Raw genomic sequence first — 15,435 nt, forward strand, 5'->3', positions numbered from 1 at the left:
ACTTAGAATCATTGACTACAGAAAATCCTGGATGTTGACAACTAGATCTCAAATACACTAAACAAACCTTAATTTCCTGAAAAATATTAATATTAACAGTGTGAGGATAGTGGAGGAAATTACCTGCAAGGCTGGGTCTTTTTATTTTCTTTGAGAGGTTCTGAATACAATTTTTCAACCTGATATACATACTCTATAGTTCTCTTCTCTTCTTCAGAAAAATAATTTTCTTCTTTCAAAATGCCAACCTTGAATCAAATATATACAAATTAAATAACTGGTGCTACAAAATCAAAATCATTTTATATCTTGACACAAAATTCAGAAATGTCAAATAAGTTATGCACATTGAATAAGTAAGCTAAAATTCAAATTTTGTGTGTGTATGTGAACATGCCTGAATGCTATAAACATATAGGTAGTAACATGAATGGAAGGGAACACATTTTACATTAAAGTACCATTCAGTGTTAAGACTTAATAACTACAGATTTTCAAAATCTTCACTTACCAAAAAGTCCCGTGTGTTTTTCTCAGTTGTATAGAAACATATTTTGTGTAACTCGTCTTTTACATTGAAGCCCTGCAAAATATACAAACAATACAAAATGCCTCTTACAATCAATACTGGGAATTCCTGAACTTCTGTTGGCTAGATATAGGAATACTCTATTATAGCCAGGTATCATGACAGAAATCAAAAAAGATCTCAAAACTTAGTGCCTTCTAGGAATTCATCCTCTTATATATTATATATATATATAAACACTTAAAATTCAAAGGAAGAGTGAAGTCAGAAGGACCTAAGTTCAAATCAGGCCTCAGACTTAATACTTCCTACCTGTGTGACCCTGGGCAAGTCACTTAACCCCGATTATCTCAGCAAAAAAAAAAAAAAAAGATTCAAAGAAAGAGGATGTGTTTCTATTATGCTAAAGAAGAGTAGAGCTAATTAAATGATCCATTCAGGATCAAAGGCACATTCTAGGCCTGGTCCTCTTACAGCTCCAAAAAGTTACCATACTATAAGGACTACAACAAAAGGATCCAGTGGGTATTGTTCCCAGCTCAAATCCTATTCAGCTATAAATTCATTACTCCATAGTTTCCAAAGTGCTTTCTCTTCAGACCACTTGCTGAATATCTTCACCTCATCAGTACTTCAAACTAAATATATATATAAATATAAATATATATATATACATATATATATAAAGAATTCATATTTCCCCTAAAATATTCCCTTCTTTCCCCCTAACTTTTCCTAACCAATACACTTAGGTTCCTAACCTAGGAGTCAATCTCAATCTTTCATCCCACATCTCATTACTTGCCAAATCTTAACAGTTTACTTGAACAATATCTCTTGCATGCAATCCCCTTTTCTCTACCCATACTACGATTACCTTAATAATTGTGCAAAGTACAATCTTGCACAATTGCAAGACTTAGCAAGTCTTACTTGAACTATTTTAACAGTCCTAATTGAGCTCTCTTCTTCCATTTTCTCCCTCTCCCCAATCTACTTACGCATATGACAAAATACAATAACTAAGTTATAAGTTAAGCCATGTCTCTTCCCCTTCTCAAAAATTACCTCTAGGAAAAAATGGAGTCTCATCTCTCTACAATATAATTCCTACTACTTTTCTAGACTTGTTTCATAACATTCCGCTTCACATATTTTAGGAGTGGAAAACACTCCATCTCCTATCTCCATGTCTACCTAAGATCAACTCCCTCCTTAGTTTCTCCTTTTAAAATCACTGGCTTCCTATGAATTTCATCTCAGGTCCTAATTCCTCTTCAAAATTTACTGCTCCAATTTGTGCTTTTATGATAAAAGTATCAGAATAGTGTCAAAGGAGGCAGGAAGGACTAAGAATCACACAGATTTTAGATCACCTATAAATCTTTATTGTTAATATTTTAAATATTAGGTTTTCTAACGAAACTAAAGTATAGTAATCTTGACATTCTTACTATGAGTGTGCTCAAAAGACAAAAGATGTTGCAGCTAAATGGAATAAAGATTTACAGATTATTCTTGAAGAAGCAAATGAAGAAGTTGGCAGAGTTGCTTTTTATTACACAACTGAAGTAACAAATTGACCAAATATCTTATAAAATAATGTTTTCTGTGCTCAAAATATTTGCAGAAAGTCAAAACAAAAGCTTCCTGAAAGAATGACAGATTCAATGTAGATCACAACATAGTATTTAATGGGAGAAGTGGGGAAGGAAAGAGAAAAATTTGGAACACAAGGTTTTGCAAGGGTGAATGTTGAAAACCCTTTGCATGTATTTGAAAAAACAACTACTAGTTTTTAAATTGCAGTTTATGTTCCAACAACATCTAGTGCAGATGAAAAAATAGAGATTCTATTCATAGAATAGAATTCATAGACTCTTCAAATTTTATTACTATATACTTTGATAACTGGTGACTTCAATGTAAAATTAGGTAAATAGGAAAAGAGAGAAAAATATTTTTGGGAGGAGGGAGAGAGACAGACAACAGAGACAGAGAGACAAGGAGGAAGAAAGAGAAAGCCAGAGACAGAGAGACAAAGACAGAGTCAGATAAGGAGGGAGAAAGAGAGAGACTGATTAAAAATTTGTAAACTATGGAGATTCTTTAAATAATCATAGGAATCAAAGCACTAGGACTAAAAGCATAAGTGTGATAGGATCAATAAATACAGGCTAGCAATAGTCAATTGTTAAATGAACTTTTCTCAATTTAAAATTAAATTTATTTTCAATTCCAAATTGTTTCTCCTCTTCCCTCTCCCCTCCCCACTGAGAAGGCAATAGATGCAAAATTTTCATTGTGATTACACCTCAGAAACTGAGGCAAGCTCTACAAATTGGGGTTTTGTATTCAATGTCTAGATTTAAGAAACTGAGGGGAAAAAATGTTAATAATGCAGATTAAGCATAAAAATGTATTAAGGATCCTGGGTTTTTTTCCTGAAGAGTCAGTTGTTACTTATTTGCCAGGACACATCTGCCTCAGAAGCTACTTAATCCTGCCCCTTTATTTTATAAATGAAGAAACTAATGGTTTGCCTAAACTCATAAGCAATTAGCATTAGAATAAGGACTAGAATCCTAACCTCTTCACTCCCCAAAAATGGACAAAAGATGATAACCCCATGTATTATGCAGGTTTATTCAGGAAAATTCATTTTATAAAAATGTCTTTTTTTCTTAAGAGCAGCCCTGAGAATACTTTGTATAAATGATTTTGACTTATGACTTCCAAATAAATTTGCTATACAAGTAGAAAAACTTAAAAGAATCATAGAAATCACAGAAGTAGGAAGAACCTCAAAAATTATTTATTCTACACCAAATCTGAATAAGTGTTCCTTCTTTGTATTACAGTAAGTAGCCTCTACTTTAAGACTCTCAAATAACATGGCACCTCCTTTCCTCAAAGACAGACTATTCCACATCTGTATTCCTTTATTAAGCTTTTCTTTACATCAATCAGAAATCTGTCCTCCATGACGTCTATTCCTTGCTCACATTTCTGGCCTCTTGGGTCAGAATATGTGTAATAGCTCTTCCACACAGCAGCCATGACTTGACTTAAAGTCATCCCTTCTAAATGTTCTCTTCTCCAGATTAAACATGCCCAGTTACTTCATTTGAACCTCACTGAGCATTTTTTTTTTCAGTTCTTTCATGATCTTAGTTATGCTCTTGTAGAACTTTTCTTGTTTGTCAATTTCCTTCCTATAGTATGGCACATGGAGTACAAGAGTACAATATTCAAGATGTGGTCTGACCAGGGAAGAGAGTCCAATGGGTAAGACTATCATCTCCCTATATATCTGAAGAAACAGGTATATGTAAACCTAGTGCTCCTCCTAGATTCAATGACTTTAGAATCAGACTGGTGTAACACACTCACCATATTCTTTAAGAGTTCAGAAGCTTCTTTGATATTGCTCTTTAGCAGTCTGTCAAAGACGAGATGTAATCCAATTTGAATCAGTTTGTCAAGGTTTTGAGCAGCATGATTAGTGATCCTGAAAAAGGTCTGAGCCTCTGGTATTTTGTTGTTTAAAATGGCATTGGCAATAACTTGCTAATAAAAAAAAAAAAAAAAAAAGAATATGTTTAAGTTTTTTGTGCTTGTTTGTTTTTTCATTGCTACTTTTGATCAGACTTGTTCACCATGCCTATTCATAAATCCAACTATTTTGGTGTGGATCTAGGAAAACAGAAAGATATGTATCTGTCATTTCTCCATTCAGTCTATTCTTCAGAACATCACTACTGCTCTCAGAACTGTGCTTAAACGCAACCACTGTTATTACCATTTTAGATATCCAACCCATTAGCTCAGCTATGCTGACATTAATCTTCATAGTGCTCCAGGGTAGTAGATATATAGGTAGAGAGCATTAAAGGAAACTGCTCCATATCACTAGGACTTCTACTTTCTTTTCAAGTCACCCTCATCTCCTAATTGACAACAATGTATCTCACTGTCCTAACTACATTCAGAAAACAAAGATACGGGATGTAAGGGAAGGAAAGAAGTGAAGTAATCACCTTAAGTAGGGTTCAAATATTTGCCTTAAAGTCCAGTCAATGGCAACAATTCCAAATAAATAAAAGAGAACTATGGATCACTAGGTAAGTTGGGATAAGTAGAGCCTAGCTGGCATGGAAGGATGTTACATGTCATTTCAAAAGGGAGCATTGAAAAGCTGCTAAAGTATAGCTAATGTGAAGTATTAACAGGATAAATAGGAAATAATTAAGGCACTGGGATTAAAAAGGGGCCAGAGAAGGCTTTCTGTAGAAGGTGAGATCTTAGCTGAGCTTAAAGGAAACCAGAGAGGGTCAGCAGGTGAAGCAGAAAAGGGAGAGCTTTCTAGACAAAGGGGTGGGGGACAACCAAGGAGATGGAGGGGTCTTGTTCCTGGAATAGCCAGGAATCCTGGTCACTGGACCCAGTCTGCAATGGGGACTGGAAAGGGGAAAAGAATGGAGAATGGGAAACGTGGGTTATTCTGAAATACTTTGAATGCCAACAGAACATCTAAATTTTTAAGTCTTGGTTCAGGAATAGCCAGTACAATGATATAGGGAATGTACTAGCCAACTCTCAATATAATGGGTACGCAGATTCATAACTCCTACTTTTCCTTTATTTTCCCAAATATTGTAAATTATGGGGGGAAAATGAAGGCCAAGCATATATATATTTACCTCAGGGGTGAGCTTCCTCCACATTTCATTCTCATTTATTCTGGGGATATCTTCATCTATATATACATTTACAGAATCAGCTGGTTTCCGAGGAAATTTTATCATGAAGGTTCGAAGTTCAATAATGTAATTGGTCAATATATCCACACCATTCTGCAAGTGTTCATCTAACTCTAAAAATATCATGAATAAACTAATTTAATAAAAGAAAAGGTATATCAGTGGACATGATTTGACTTAATAGTTATGTAAAATCTTAGAGACAGAAATATCAAAATTTCTCTTTTTATCATCTTTTACCAGTTCTGCACTTTGATAACTTTATTATCCCTTTAGGTTAAAGTTGGTTCTATGTCCTGGGGCTGTGAATCTCAATACCACCTCTTTTTTATTCACTTAAATAACCTTCCTTTGATATATGAACTTTTGCTCAACTCTAACCCAAGGACTTCTTTTGGCCTATGTGCTTTCTCACTGTCTCATGGTCACTCTGAAGTCAGAGTCCCTTGACTTAACAGAATTGATGCAAAGGGAACAATATTTTTAACATTTACCTTCAGTGTGGGCAAAGATTTCCCTGATTTGTTTGTTGAGGAAAGACAACGTGAGCTTCAGCAGTTGTTCTGAAAAGTGTTTGCTTTGGGTTTCAGAATCATTCTCTCGTATAGCTGAACAAAGCAAATCCAAAGCTGGGATCAATTCTTTCACACCTAAGAAGAACCCAGATAAATAGTTTTAGATGAAGGATGTAGATTGGGGCATACAAAGTAATTTAATATTCATTTTTATGCTTATGTACTCTAGGAACTATTACTGGGCATAAAAAATATGCCATAATAAATAATCAGAGGAGAGGAGGACGGGGAAGATAGAAGACAGACAACTTCAAGTTGGGGCCTAAATGTTCCCAAATAGGATATGCACACACACTTCTTTCCCTTTACCACCACAAACACCCTAGAGAATTAGGGATCTAATGCTACTTAACCCAAAGAAGGAGTTAAGCATGTTTATCAACACTGGCTAGCTAACAAGATTATTTAAACTAGAATATTACTATTGTCATCATAGATTTGTGTACACTTTTATTCAAAGAGCTTAAAGATCTTCTCCACTGCTTATTGTGTTTTTTTTCTACTAATAATTCTTACAAAACAGATATGTAAAATTCTCTCCACTTGTCAGAAGAGGAAGCCAAAGCCTTAGGAAAGGGAGTCTAAGCCATATAACAAGCAGGCAGGCAATCAGGCTCAAAATTCACATAAGTTCCAAATCATAGCTTAGTAGTTATATTCCTTTAATAGGATCAACACATAGTTCAGGAATTCTCAAGGCATCCTTTTATCTGACTTTGCGTTCTTGTCCACTTTGAAAGATTATATATCTTAACCACATAGCCAACTTGGCTATGGAATACAGCTTGGAATATATAACCAACAAAGAAAAAAAAACTTAAAATATTGATACAAGTTCTTCACACAATAACCCAAAATGGTGAATGAATAACCCAGGATACTAGAACCAAGCACTTTGAAATTATGAAAAAGAATAAATGGTAAATGGCAAAGGTTAAAATCAGGATGATTTTACTCACTTTTCAAATATAAGTGAGATGGAAGCCTGGCAGATTGGTCAGGTTCAGAAGAAATGGAAGAGGGATTAAAAAGATTCTCCTTGCTCTTCAAAAAGAAGTCTACTGTATCCAGCTGACGGTTCTCTAACCCGGCCTGAACAAAAAAAAAAAATTTTTTTACAGACCTAATAATGATCAAAGGAAGGAATCATTAAGTCAAGACGGGATAGTTTTCATTAAAATTTTTTTTCCTCAAGAGCATTTTTTTTTCAAGTAGATGTAAAGATCGTTTTCAATATTCATATTTAGAAGATTTTATATTCCAAATTTTTTCTCTCTCCCTCCCTTACCAAGAGAGCAAGCAATTTAATATAGATTATAGATGTTCAATCCTTTTAAACATATTTCCTTATTTGTCATGTTGTACAAGAAGAATCAGACTAAAAGGGGGAGAAAAACACAAGAAAGAAAAAAATAAACCAAAAAAAGATGAAAATACTATCCTTTGCATGACAGATGTGGAAATGTTTAGAAGAATTGCATATGTTTAACCTATACTAGATTATTACTTGCTGTCTGAGGGAAGAGAAGGTGAGGAAAGAGGGAGAAAAATTTGAAACACAAAGTTATACAAGAGTGAATGTTGAAAACTATCTTTGCATATATTTGGAAAAATAAAAAGCTATTATTTTAAAAAAAGAAAAGAAAAATAAAGATTTTGTAACTGAAAAAAAAAAATACTGTTTTGATTCAGTGTCCACAGTTCTCTCTCTGGATGTGGATGATATTTTCCATCCCAAATCTATTGGAATTGTCTTTGGATAACCATATTGTTGAGAAATTATCACTTTAAAAACTTCTGACACCTCTCAAAAGCCCTCTGTAAGCCATCAAACATCAAGCCCGAGTTTCTACATCTGAAAAAAATGTGGAGCTAATCTAGCTAGAGAGACTAGATTACTTTTAGGTGCTCTTTTTGCACGAAAATTCAGTGCATCTAAATACATGTAAAGCAACTTAGAGAGATTCTGAAAAATCAGTTGTGGTAGAATTGTTAAAGTTCACTTTTAAAAGTCTACAAACACAAACAGCTTATAATATTGTATGGATATTATGACACATAAACAAGTACCTGTAATGTTAGTTTTAAATAAGCCAGCAATGGAAAATCAAAATTAATAGCTTTAAAGTATTCTTATAAAGTTGAAACCAGATTGCTGAATGATCAAGCATGCTTTTTATTAAAAAGGAAAAATTCTATATGGTATTTTAATACTGAAGAAAGTAGACAGAAGGCTAATCATGGAGTCAGAAAAACCTGGGTTCAAGCTTACAACAAAGTATGTGATCAAAATCACTATCCAAGACTATAAATTGTAGAAGAGTTGCCCATATGCACTGGTGGAGGACACCAGTGATGGGAATTTTAAAAAATGGTAAATTACTTGAGAGGCAGTGTGGCAGAGAATAGAGTCAAGAAGAGAAGAAATGGCTAACTTCAAGCCCAGCATCATATACTAATTGGGTGTGTGACAATGGCAAGGCATTTAACTTCTCACCGGCTTGACTATAAACTCTCTATAACTATAATTTGCAGACATCAGCATCGAAAGAGAGTTTCTTCACCTGGGAATTTCCCATACTCAAGAAGTCAGAGGTCCAATTTCTATTTAGTCTCTATGCTTTTAAATAACTTACAATAGTCATTATCTGTCAACAAGTAACAAAATACCAACTAAAAGTAGGTGATCACATATATGGTCCCTAGAGTTGGCTGGAACAGAAAGGTAGGGAGAGGAAGGCATCAGTGATTGTGCCCTGTCCTTCCCTGTTTCCATTTCCTTTGGTTTTTATCATTCATTTAACTTCCCATAACTTTTAAAGCAAGAATTTTTAACTCTGTAGAGTTAAAAGTAGTTGATAGTAGGAAAGAGTTGTGGAGTTAGGTCAAAATTATACTCCTTTTAAATGCTTGTGTTTGATAAATTCCTCATATATTTATGTGAAATATCTTGTAGAGCTCAATCAAGCAAGTCCTATAAAAGTCTAACATAAAGGTTCTGCTATGACTGTCAAGGTTACCTCTAATGCATGTATAGGGATTGAACATCTTCCCCAAGCATTGAGATGACAAAGAGTATCAACAGTGCTGGCACTTCCATGGATCATTAATCTATTTAAGAACTCTTCTTGAGTCAAACCAAACAAAATCAGAGAGAGTCCATTTTCTATTAAAAATAAAACACAGACATATTTGCATTAATAGGTTGCTTTTGACTTAAACAAGGTTTTTAATCACTAGATATTTCAATAATAATTAACAATGAAATGGCTATGTATATGGCATAGTGCTATACACTAATGAACTTGTCACCCATCAATCTAATTTCCAACAATTTTGAAATAAAATTATTCTTAAATCACACCAAAAAAAAAAGAAATTTGCCAAGAGATGAGTTCTTGTCATAATAGGCATTTAATAAATGTTTGCTGTATTGTGTAATTCTAATCCATAGGAATTTGTAGATTCCAAATATAGGTACACAAGAGGAAGAACATGAAAGACAGTACAACCTAAACATTTGGTGGCATATTTTGTATTCTAGGCATCATATGGAAACTGGCTGCCTTTGTTTCCAAGAATTTTTGATTATGCAATGAAACCTTTCTTATTACATAACACCTATGTGCCAAGGGCAATAAATAACAGTCTCTTGCCATGGTCCCAGATGCTGCCTACATTTTATAACCCTAGTCCCAGCTTTAATGGTTACTGCAGAGATAGATACAGACTGAAATAAAAATTTTAAAAACCACAAAGCCCAATTAGAGATCTTAAAAGAGTTTGCCATATAATTCACCCCCATCTTTTTTATTACTATATTATTTGTAAGATTTTGTGTCTTAACTAAGCAAAAATCATCTTAACAAGAAAATTAAACATTTGTCACCATTTTATTATTTCCAAATTCAGACAAGATGACAAATGTCTCAGATAAAACAATCTTTTAAAACATTCTTATTAGCAGCCATTTGTCCATGCCAAATAAGTAAAGAATGATTTAATTTTCCGAGCCAACTAGTGAAGGTTAAATGGAAAAAATATTATATTTGTACAAAATTTTAACTTATTTCCAAAACTTGCTTACAATCAAACTGTCATAATTCTATCAATAATATGTAGTAATAATTATATCTTACTCAATCCAGCTCATAATTAAACTCAAGTGGAATACAATTATATACATACTGCAGATAAAAAATTACTTAGAACACAACATTCAATTAATGTTGAGCTTTATCTCCAATTTATAGATCTTATTTGTACATAGTTGTTTGCATGCTGTCTTTCCCACGAGACTGTGAGCTCTGAGAGCAAGAACATGTTTTTGGCAGTTTCTGTTTCCCTGGCATTTAGATAGTGCCTGGTATGTAGTAGCTTTAAATGTTGTTGGCTGGATATGAAGTGACTTCATAGTAAGTGCTAACAATGTATTAGATTTCTGATCTCATATTCTAGTAAAATACATCAAAACAAAGTTCATATACTTATGTGACAAATTATTTTACCAATATCATTTTTAAAGTCAGAAGGATTATCATGCACATGACTAGCACATGCAAACAACCTGACACTAGTGATAGCACCGTGTGAACACTAATTAATGAGTTTGATCTTTACTTTAACCAACTGATGAACTGCCTATATATATAGAATAAATGCTTCCAAAATGACAATAAAGCTTGCAAACATTTTTTTTTAGTAACTTTTGTCTGTTAGAGTAGTCAATTTTGTGTTTTTTTGTCCTTCAGTGCTCACTAAGATCCAGTGCCTACTGCTTCACTAAAGTACAGTGCAAACACTGCCGCTCTACAAGCCGTCCTATACAACCAATTTTTTCAGAGCATTCACAATATAAAATCACAAAGCATCAGGGCAGCTGACTAGCTTTTAGTATTTTTTTTATTCTTTGAACCTAAATCATATTTTTCATCATCTTATTCTATGCTCATCTTTGCATGCAGGTAACTGAATGTTAGAATACAAGTAACTTTTTGTAATTAACGAGGCTGAGTCTAGCTAAAAAAACAACTCAGCATGTTATCAGGGCCATACCTGAAGTCTTTTAGACATAGTAGAATCTTGTCAGAGCTAATCTACTGGCAGAACTTTTGAAAGTCTTGGGTTACTTACTTCAACACCAACAAATAAGGCATTGAAATAGGATTGAAGTATATAAAACCTTTATGAAAATGACCTAAGGCATTCTCAATTGAATATGAGAGCAGGCAGGTTATCAGAGGTAATTTTTTATAGTGGATCACATTTTAAAATTGTAAACATGGCTAAAAATAAAGAATTAAGTCCCATTCTATTTATTGTTTATTGATTGTTTAGAAGATTTGGCTTGGCAGAATAAAATGCAGCCTTAAACACCTTGCTCCAAAAAGACATGTTTCACATCAAAGTCACACAAGATTTTCACCTTTTTGTTGTTGTTTGGTTGGGTTTTTTTCCTTGTGTTTTTTCCCTTTTCATCTGATTTTTCTGTGTGCAGCATGAATATAGAAATATGGTAAAAGAGAACTGCATGTTTAACCACTTTGGATTGCTTATAGTCTTAGGAAGGGGGAAAGGCAGAGGAGAGGGAGAAAACTTTGGAACACAAGCTTTTGCAAAGATGAATGTTGAAAACTATCTTTGCATGTACTTGGAAAAATAAAATACTACTAATTTTCTTTTTTTAAAAAAAGGACTATTAACTTGATGTCCATGTGGAATATAGTTTGGAGAAAAGAAACAGAAGGATGGCAGCTATCCTAGACATAATTTAGAGCCCCATTCCACTTTATCCTCAACATAGCTGTCAAAAAGTGATCTTTCTAAAAGTCTGACCATGTCATTATACCACACCTCTACTCAATAAACTCCAGTGGCAAACTGCAGGAATTTTTTTGGGTGTCCTCCCTGCCCTAGACCCTCGAATGCTGTCCCTCCTCATTTTTGTCCCATAGCTTCTTTTGAGTCCTAGACAAAATTCCATTTTCTACAGAATGAATCTATTCTGGTTCTTTCCCTCTGTTGATAATTTCCAATTTAACCTTATCAAGCTTGTTTACACATAATTGTTTACATGTTGTCTCCTCATTAGACTGTGAGCTCCTAAAGATGAGAAACTATTTTTTGCCTTACTTTGTATCCCCAGTGCTGAGCACAGTGCCTGAAACACAGGGGGTACATAATAAAATGTTTACTGACTGAATGAAGCATAAATCCATCCATAGTAGTGCAAGGAATGAATGCAAAGACTTTAGCAACATGACAATTTGATCAAAGAAAATTTGATCTCACCTGTCAAAACAAGGCACAATTGCTGGTTTTCACTGCAGTCCACCGGAATGCAATTTTTGCCAAGGAAAACACGATGCACATTCTGTGTCTCCAAGTCCCACAGAACAACTGTCCAGCCTGTACTTTCTACTAACCATGTAAAAAGAACAGTGAATCCTGTCACGGACACACACTTGAGCTTTGCTATTCCTTCCTGCTCTCCAATGGGCATTACCTTCCACAACTTCTTTAAATCATCTGACTTAACATGATCTCTCCAAGGGTGGCTGTGTTGGACACGAGTTAGGTCTTGTGGAATGAAGGTCCAAATCTGTTCCTGTGTAGGGTGGCTACTAGATTCAGAAGGGTCAAAATGAAGAAGATCCTGGAACCAAGGCACACAACTCACAAGTTTTAACCTGGGCTTCTTTGTTGAATTGTACAATTCAGATAGCTGAGTTTTCCAGGATCTGGAAAAAGAAAGGAAGAAACTCTTTACACTAAGAATCAATGAGCAAAAACAATCAACTTTCTTCTCTTTAAAAAGAGGTACCATGGTATAGTAGACAGACAGACAGCCTTGGGGTCAGAGAAATTTGAGTTCTACTCCTGATACTTACATACTAGCTATATGACTGTGGATAAGCCATTTAAGCTTTCATTGTCCAATGCAACTTAAGCCTCTAATTTTGCAGAGAAGGTGCTAATCTGCAAAGCTTCTTCACCCAAGAGCTCCCTATACTAGTGAAATCTCAGATCCAGTCCCTATGCACAGACTCTCTAAAAATACTTTTTCTACTGGAACACTGATACATTCCTGGTGGAATTGTGAATACATCCAGCCATTCTGGAGAGCGATTTGGAACTATGCTCAAAAAATTATCAAACTGTGCATACTCTTTGATCCAACAGTGTTACTACTAGGTTTATATCCCAAAGAGATACTAAAGAAGGGAAAGGGACTTGTATGTGCCAGAATGTGGCAGTCCCATTTGTAGTGGCTAGAAACTGGAAAATGAATGGATACCCATCAATTGGAGAATGGCTGAAAAAGTTATGATGTGTGACTGTTATGGAATATTATTATTCTATAAGAAATGACCAGCAGGATGATTTCAGAAAGGTCTGGAAAGACTTACATGAACTGATGGTAAGTGAAATGAACAGGACCAGGAGATCATTATATGTAATGGGCTTGGAACTCTTGAGTCAATGCACAGAAGTCAGGACAGCTGAGCACTTAGGGCTAATTACTGATTGGACAATACTCTATGGGCATATGCTTGGAAAATGGTCCTTCCCACTCTCCTGTGCTGGCTCGATGATTGGGGTATACAGAGGACTGTAGGAGGGGTTAGGGGGGGAGTAAGACTAGCCAGGGTCACTTTGGCGGTAGACGAGGGAGAAGAAAGGTTGTGGAGATTCTGCTTCCATCCAATTCAATCCTACCTCTAAAGACCAAGAATAAAGACTAAGGACTTTTGCTTATACTGACTCCGGCTGATTCTAAGGTATCCAGGATGCTAACGCGGTCATCACATTTAAATACTTCAAAAACAATACTATATGATGATCAATTCTGATGGACGTGGCCCTATTCAACAATGAGATGAACCAAATCAGTTCCAATAGAGCAGTAATGAACTGAACCAGGTACACCCAGCGAAAGAACTCTGGGAGATGACTATGAACCACTACATAGAATTCCCAATCCCTCTATTTTTGTCCGCCTGCATTTTTTATTTCCTTCACGGGTTAATTGTACAATATTTCACAGTCCGATTCTTTTTGTACAGCAAAATAACAGTTTGGACATGTATGCATATATTGTATTTAACTTATACTTTAGCATATTTAACAAGTATTGGTCAACCTGCCATCTGGGGGAGGGGAGGAGGGGAAGGAGGGGAAAAGTTGGAACCAAAGGTCTTGCAATTGTCAATGCTGAAAAATTACCTATGCATATATTTTATAAATAAAAAGCTATTAAAAAAAAAAAAAAAGCTTCAAGCCAGCTTTAACATTCTCCCCTTTCAACTTCAAGAGGCTTCTTAATGCCTTTTTGCTTTTTGCATCAAAGTGGTATCATCTGAGATTGCTGATATTTCTCCCAAAAACCTTTTGATGCATTCAGCCTGGCATTTCACATGATGCACTCTGCATATAAGCTAAATAAATAAGGTAACAACATTAAAAAAACAACAAACCACTTTTTCTTCCTTTACTAAATCCTTCTTCCAATTTAGCCATTCTCAAATGTAGAAATGAACATGGGAATTGCCTTTCATTAAATGCCTCCCTGTAGCATGGAGACCATGTTTTTCTGCAGATAATGCTAGTGAAGCAGGCCTTCTGGCAAGTCCTATGCCAAGTCAGAAAGGCTATCATCTGAACATGGGCCTGGGGATGGATATAAAGATAAGCTATGAGAGATAAGGATAGCTAAGTTGAGAAAGGTTCATTGCTAGAACTGCCAGCAAAGAGTAACCTTTTGAGATTATAACAACTTAAAAACTTTCCGTTAAGGCAGGAAGATGGCCCCTATATTGGTGGGCAAAATCATAGATCTTTTTGAGGTTAAAATAAGGTTAAAACCTTATTCTGAGGCAGTCCTTCAAAGAAAAGGTACTCCATCAATTTAATAAATCACTGGATCTCACAATTAAAAGAGACCTCCAAGGTCACCAAGTTTACCTCCTGTCTGAGACAGTAACTGTCTCTATGAAATGTTGACAAGTTACGATCAAAATATTTATTCCAAGACCATCAGAGATAAGAAAGTTACTTTTTCTCTTGTGCAAAGCTCTAGTTATTAGGAGGTTTATTCTTACTTGGAGTCAAAATATGTTTTTCATTTTTGTGCTAGGCCCACGAGGCCTAGAATAGTGTCTGGCACATACTAAGTGCTTAATAAACACTTGTTGATTGATGTGTGACTTCTAATCGTTAGTCCTAGGCTACTGTCCTCTAGGGCCAAGAAAAACAATCCTTCTTTCACATGACAGCCCTTGGAATATCTAAAGAGAAACATCACAATTATTAAGTCTTTTCTTTTCCAGGATAAAAAAGGTAACAATAGAATAACAACAAAAAATTTTTTGAAGTTCCCATCCCACATTGCATATCCTATAAGTTTTTTTCAATGTATTATTAGTTTTTGTGATTTTACTTTTCCTCTTCTTCCTTTTTATTTTTTCTTAAAAAAAAAAAAAAGTCTTTGTTACCTGAAATGGTTTTCTGGGAGGAGGAGAGAAAAACATACAACAGGAAACTTAGACTATATCAAAATAAAATATAA

At 34.8% G+C, this 15,435-nt stretch overlaps 1 protein-coding gene across 1 annotated transcript in view; it reads right to left on the reverse strand.

Annotated features, from left to right (window-relative positions):
• The window catches only part of SPG11 (SPG11 vesicle trafficking associated, spatacsin), a 72,967-nt gene that overhangs the window by 47,989 nt on the left and 9,543 nt on the right, over positions 1–15,435 (reverse strand). Inside the window, exons 6-13 of the mRNA XM_031952224.1 lie at positions 12,159–12,607; positions 8,888–9,033; positions 6,827–6,959; positions 5,787–5,942; positions 5,233–5,405; positions 3,923–4,099; positions 512–583; positions 124–248 (exon numbers count right to left, since the gene is read on the reverse strand). Of these exons, the coding sequence (XP_031808084.1) occupies positions 124–248; positions 512–583; positions 3,923–4,099; positions 5,233–5,405; positions 5,787–5,942; positions 6,827–6,959; positions 8,888–9,033; positions 12,159–12,607 (1,431 nt within the window). The remainder of the gene's footprint in view (positions 1–123; positions 249–511; positions 584–3,922; positions 4,100–5,232; positions 5,406–5,786; positions 5,943–6,826; positions 6,960–8,887; positions 9,034–12,158; positions 12,608–15,435) is intronic.

Source organism: Sarcophilus harrisii, chromosome 2 (assembly GCF_902635505.1).
Source record: "Sarcophilus harrisii chromosome 2, mSarHar1.11, whole genome shotgun sequence".
In the NCBI taxonomy this organism is placed as follows: Eukaryota; Metazoa; Chordata; class Mammalia; order Dasyuromorphia; family Dasyuridae; genus Sarcophilus; species Sarcophilus harrisii.